Source organism: Sclerotinia sclerotiorum, genomic scaffold, assembly GCF_000146945.2.
Source record: "Sclerotinia sclerotiorum 1980 UF-70 scaffold_27 genomic scaffold, whole genome shotgun sequence".
In the NCBI taxonomy this organism is placed as follows: domain Eukaryota; kingdom Fungi; phylum Ascomycota; class Leotiomycetes; order Helotiales; family Sclerotiniaceae; genus Sclerotinia; species Sclerotinia sclerotiorum.
In genome coordinates this window covers 245,223-251,420 of record NW_001820809.1, presented here as the reverse complement: position 1 = coordinate 251,420, position 6,198 = coordinate 245,223, and the positions used below count along the sequence as shown (strand labels likewise).

The 6,198-nt window shown below is 42.8% G+C and overlaps 1 protein-coding gene across 1 annotated transcript; it reads left to right on the top strand.

Annotated features, from left to right (window-relative positions):
- Positions 1-2,016: 2,016 nt before the first annotated feature.
- On the top strand, positions 2,017-5,473 carry SS1G_13833 (hypothetical protein; the record flags this gene model as incomplete). Its single annotated transcript, XM_001585214.1, has 3 exons — positions 2,017-2,210; positions 2,413-5,293; positions 5,345-5,473. The coding sequence occupies 3 exons, from the start codon at positions 2,017-2,019 to the stop codon at positions 5,471-5,473; spliced, it is 3,204 nt and encodes a 1,067-aa protein (XP_001585264.1).
- Between the last annotated feature and the right edge of the window lie 725 nt (positions 5,474-6,198).

Genomic DNA, 6,198 nt, shown 5'->3' with positions numbered 1-6,198 from the left:
TGCTCTAGGCTCTCGAGATGGTTTATAACTTAGGCGTCAAGCAGGGACTTAAGTAATGACAATAATGATATGCAATTCGTAACTAATAGTAGGATATACTAAATGATTGATCTTGAGCACGAAGCTCTATACAAAGGAAATCCATCTTGGTTATATAGACCTTCATGCTAATCGTCCCCTTGGTCCCCTCGGTCCCTTCGATCAAGAGACCGAGGGGATCGAAGGGACCATGTGATTACATAATTGGTCACATGATACGAGATCCGAAGCCGTCGTAACAAAGGGTGGCCTATATTAGGGGTGGCCTAGAAACAGGGTACTAGACTTATATAGAAAAGAGTAAGTGGAGGAATGGGGGGAGAGATGGAGGAGATTTTATAACTTGATAGTTAGGGGGTGGCAAGGGATCTATCCGTATAGGTTGGCCGACTGAATTTCGAAGGCTGATTGATGATTATTATTTTTGATCGAGGTAGTCGTAGATGTCAGATACGCTCACCAGCTCGGGTAGACCATTTGTTCTCGGGGCTGAGATTTTTGAATACACGGGGTGCCCTTCTTGGCTTATATGTATATGTAACCTTAACTGGCACTAGCAAGAATAGATTTGGATAATTATATATTCTGTCTACATATACGAAGAAATATACAGCTTGTTATATCATCAAAGTATATTTATTGCCTTACATATCTTATTAGTAAATAAATTCTTTTTGGGCAATGTAATCTCAGTAAAATATATACCTACCTAGGTACTAGGTATCTTCATCCTATCAAAGGAACAAATCTTTGCTGACTTCTCTTCTTCTCCTTCTTTCGTTATCCGACATAATAAGTAAGTACCGTAGGTATCGCCTCAACCTCAATTTGACTTCAATAATGATCTAGAAGTTTCATCAAGAACCTTTGCCTCATGGATTAATAAAAAAATTTCCTCAGGAATGCAAGTAAATAGGCATCTAATAAAATTTTCACAAAAAGTAGCCACCTACCTTAAATTTAAAGAATTTTCACGGAAAAAGGTAGTAGTGAGCTGCCGATCGTTAATTTGTAGTTTCTGCCCTACGGTGTCGCCGCAGAGGCGTGGTGTTGATGTCGAGATATGATTTGTTCGGTTTTTTATAGATTGGAAGTTTGTTTTGAAATAGGAATAAATGAGCTAAGTCGTGTTATTTTTTGATGTAGTAGAGGTCTGGGATATATTCATAATAGTGCTATATTTCAGTGAAACTCAGAGGGATGAAGGGAATTACACATATAGGTTTATTAACACTGTACTGATCCATTGTATAAGAGAGAGCCATATAATTACCATCACTCACTCCTCGATGATTCTTCTTTATGGGGGCAAGCCCCCAGACCCTCAAGCTCGCTGCGCTCGAAGAGTATAGTCAGTGCAGATGTTACAATGGTATCGAAGTTGTGTTACACAGTTAAAAATAAGAATAAACATTCCCTTATTCTACTCCATACGCTCTCATTGCCTCTCACACCGGATAATCAAGCTAAGTAATTAAGCGATGCAATGATTTTGATCGATGCTACCTAGTGCCTTACTGTATGCAGTGTGTGTGTGCCACTTCAGAAAATAGAAAAGATGCAAAACTCTCTCAATAATAGCTATTCCCCCTTCCTTTAAATCTTCCTTACTCATTTTTCTTCCTTTGACTGATTTTCTCTCCAAGTCTTTTTGTTCTCTGTCGTCTTCCGTACTGGCAAAACAACAAAAGATCAAAAAGAACATCTCTTCTCAATAATTTAATTTAGAATTCTTTATCAAAAAGTACTATTCCTCTACATCCCATCCACAACTCATCCGCCACCTTTGCCCGCATTATCATATGCTAGTGAATAATAGAATTGATCGAATCAAATATCGAGATTACCATTAATTCTCCACTGTTACCCACCGCATCGATTACTACGGAAAAGTTTCGCGCTAAGCAAAAATTTCATTCCCACAAATCCTTATCGACAACTTTTCTCTCACCCCCCTCTTCCTTTTCTTCTTTTACAATGCCTTCTATCGAAACACCATCGAACCCAACAACAACAGGAAAGATGGCTGAAAATAAGAACTCGATCAAGGTCTTAGATGACTTAATGTCGAAGTTGTCTGTTTCGAAAGAGCAGAACGACATTAATGCTGCCACTCACAATCTCGCCGTTTTCATTAACGGTGGCATCGAGGAGAATGATGCCCCCACCAAGTATGTATTTCCACGTTCAACATTCAAATTTTCATCAAGAGGAGAAATGGCATCTATCAGAGTTGAATATCTGCAAAGATGCTGCTTTGGAGATGTCCTTTGCTTCAATCTTCATATCGAGGCGGTAATCTGACCGTCGCACTTCGAATCTTGATTATTCAAATTTTCATTTTCAACTTTACTAACAATGTGTCCTTTGCAGAACTGTCGAAGCTTTGCAAAAGCAATTAGCAAACAAGAAGGATGCTAACGTTAGAGAACGCGCTCTCAATGCCATTCAGGCAATTGCTGAGCACTCCGAAGTCTCTGCATCCGTCGAACCATACCTCATCGTCCTCCTCTCCGCCGTCCTTGCCGCCGTTGGTGACAAGATGGTCCCAGTTAAGAACGCCGCACAAGCAGCTGCTTTGGCCATCGTCAAGGCTGTCAACCCAAATGCTGTCAAGGCTGTCCTCCCACCTATCATCAACTCCATCCTCACCGCACAAAAATGGCCCGAAAAGATGGCTGGTCTTGATTGTATCGAGGCTCTCGTCGAATCAGCACCAACTCAATTGGCTCTCAGAGTCCCAGATCTCATCCCAGTCGTTTCCGAATCGATGTGGGATACCAAGCCAGAAGTCAAGAAGAGAGCTTACAGCATCATGGAGAAGGTTTGTGGACTTATCGTCAACAAGGATATTGAGCGTTTCATTCCAGAATTGATCAAGTGTATCGCCAAGCCAGAGAACGTCCCGGAGACTGTTCACTTGCTCGGTGCCACCACTTTCGTCACTGATGTTCACGAGCCAACTTTAGCCATCATGGTTCCTCTTTTGGATCGTGGTCTTGCTGAGCGTGAGACTGCTATTAAGAGAAAGTCCGCCGTCATCATTGACAACATGTGCAAGTTGGTCGAGGACCCCAACATCGTCGCTGCTTTCTTGCCAAAATTGATGCCAGGTCTTATCAAGAACTACGAGAACTTGGCTGATCCTGAAGCACGTGAAAAGACCAAGCAAGGTCTTGACACCATCAAGCGTGTCGGTGCCGTTGGCGCTGATGGAAAGATCCCAGAACCATCAAACGCTGGTAACGTCTCCACTGTTGAGGCTATCCTGAAGGACATCCTTAGCTCCAACAAGAACGCTCTCAAATTCGAGCCAATCATCACATACATCTCCGCCATTGCTGGTCAACTCATTGACGAGAAGGATGCCGACTCCCACAGCTGGACCTCCAACCTCAAGCCATTCATCGTCGCAATTGCTGGTGAGAAGGAGGCACAATCAGTTGTTGACTCCCTCCGCAAGCGTGCCTCCCCAGGTGCCGAGGCTGAGGATGCTGAAGAAGCTGATGATGAAGAAGGTGAGGATCTTTGCAACTGTACCTTCAACTTGGCATATGGTGCCAAGATTCTTCTCAACCAAACTCATCTCCGTCTTAAGCGTGGTCAACGATATGGTCTTTGCGGTCCTAACGGTTCCGGAAAGTCTACTCTCATGCGTGCCATTAACAACGAGCAAGTCGAGGGTTTCCCAAAGAAGAGTGAGGTCAAGACTGTGTTCGTCGAGCACGATCTCGACTCCGCTGATACTGAGCAAACCACCATTGCATGGACCATGAAGAAGCTTAAGGAGGTCGGTGTCGAGACTTCCCAAGAAGAGGTCGAGAAGCAATTGAAAGAGTTTGGTTTCACTCCAGAGATGACCAACAACTTGATCACTGCTCTATCCGGTGGATGGAAGATGAAGTTGGCTCTTTGCCGTGCTGTTTTCGAGGCACCAGATATTCTACTTTTGGATGAGCCTACTAACCATTTGGATGTCAAGAACGTCAAGTGGCTTGAAGATTACCTCCAAAACTCTCCTTGTACCTCCATCATCGTTTCCCACGACTCTGGTTTCTTGGACAACGTTTGTCAACACATCATTCACTACGAGCGATTTAAGCTCAAGAGATACCGCGGTAACTTGAAGGAATTCGTCAAGAAGTGCCCACAAGCCAAGTCTTACTATGAGCTTGGTGCTTCCGAGATGGAATTCAAGTTCCCTGAGCCAGGTTTCCTCGAGGGTGTCAAGACCAAGGCCAAGGCCATTGTTCGTGTTAGCAAAATGTCCTTCCAATATGAGGGTACTCCAAAACCACAAATTTCAGATATCTCCTTCCAATGTTCCCTTGGCTCCCGTATTGCCGTCATTGGTCCTAACGGAGCCGGTAAATCTACCTTGATTAACGTTCTCACTGGTGAACTGATTCCAACTGTCGGTGAGGTTTACACCCACGAGAACATCCGTATCGCCTACATCAAACAACACGCTTTCGCCCACATCGATCACCATCTCGAGAAGACTCCATCCGAATATATTCAATGGCGTTTCCAAACTGGTGAAGATCGTGAAACTATGGACAGAGCCAACAAGATCGTCACCGATGAGGATGAAAAGGCAATGGACAAGATTTACAAGATTGAAGGTACTCAACGTCGTGTTATTGGTATTCACTCTCGTCGTAAGTTCAAGAACTCTTATGAGTATGAATGTTCGTTCGCTCTCGGAGAGAACGTTGGCATGAAGAACGAGAGATGGACACCTATGATGACTGCAGACAACGCCTGGATTCCACGTACTGAAATTTTGGCTTCTCATCAAAAGATGGTTGCTGAAGTTGATCAAAAGGAAGCTCTTGCCAGTGGTCAATTCAGACCTTTGGTTAGAAAGGAAATTGAACAGCACTGCGCTAACTTCGGTTTGGATGCTGAATTGGTTTCTCACTCCCGTATGTTGGGTCTTTCTGGTGGACAACGTGTCAAGGTCGTCCTTGCTGCTTGCTCGTGGCAACGTCCTCATCTCATCGTTCTTGATGAGCCTACCAACTACTTGGACCGTGACTCTCTCGGTGCTTTGTCCAAGGCTCTTAAGAGCTTCGAGGGTGGTGTCATCATCATTACTCACTCTGCTGAGTTCACCAAGAACATCACTGAGGAAGTCTGGGCCGTGGTCGACGGTAAGATGACGCCATCAGGACATAACTGGGTGCAAGGACAAGGTTCCGGACCAAGACTTAAGGGTGATGATGCTGAAGAAGAGGAAAAATTCGATGCCGTAAGTCAAAATTTATCAAAATTTTGAAATTGTCACTAACTAGTTATTTAGATGGGTAACAAGATTGTTTCAACCAAGAAGAAGGCCAAGCTCTCTTCTGCTGAACTCCGTAAGAAGAAGAAGGACCGTATGGCCCGCCGTAAGAGAGGAGAGGAAGTTTTCACTGATGAGGATGAATAAATGTTTACGTCATAGATGATGATGATGATTGATGTTGTGGAATAGACGAAATATTTAAAATGGATGGGCAAGACAAAGAGGAAAACTCGGGTCACGAAAAGATATTTCGAGTCATTTTTTTGTTTTTTTAACTTTTCACTTATGGTTTGAGACTTTAACTGGTCATCATCATAGTGTATGGTCGGTCCTTTGGCGTTTATTCGTTTTTTACCTCATCTTGACTACGAATCTTTTTTTTTTACATGGTTGAAATTATGAGTTTCAAAGTCAAGATAAAATTTTATTAGTTTCTACTTGAGTATTTGCATTTTAGAAGATAGATCGGAAATAGATACTTCGGATGCAATGTTATGGATTTTATGGTGATTTGATTGTTCGAGTGTGTATAAGTGATCTTGTTAATGATTTGTTGATGAGTGGTAAATGAATATCGATATCATTCTTTAATTCCTTTAAATCTAAACTCGTTGAGTCTCTGGAATTTTATTTGTAATCTTAATATTAAAGTTTCTGTATTTGTGTTTGTGTCTGGGAGAGTTGAGGGTGGAGGGATTTGAGAGAGTTGAGGGTGTGAGGATTTGAGAGAGTTGAGGGTGTGAGGATTTGAGAGAGTTATGGATTTGAGAAAGGATAAAGGAGCCTGAATTAGGGAAATTAGAGAGAATTGGAGGATTGGAGTGGAGTGGAGTGGAGAGGAGATGAGATCGAATGAAAGTTTTCTGTTT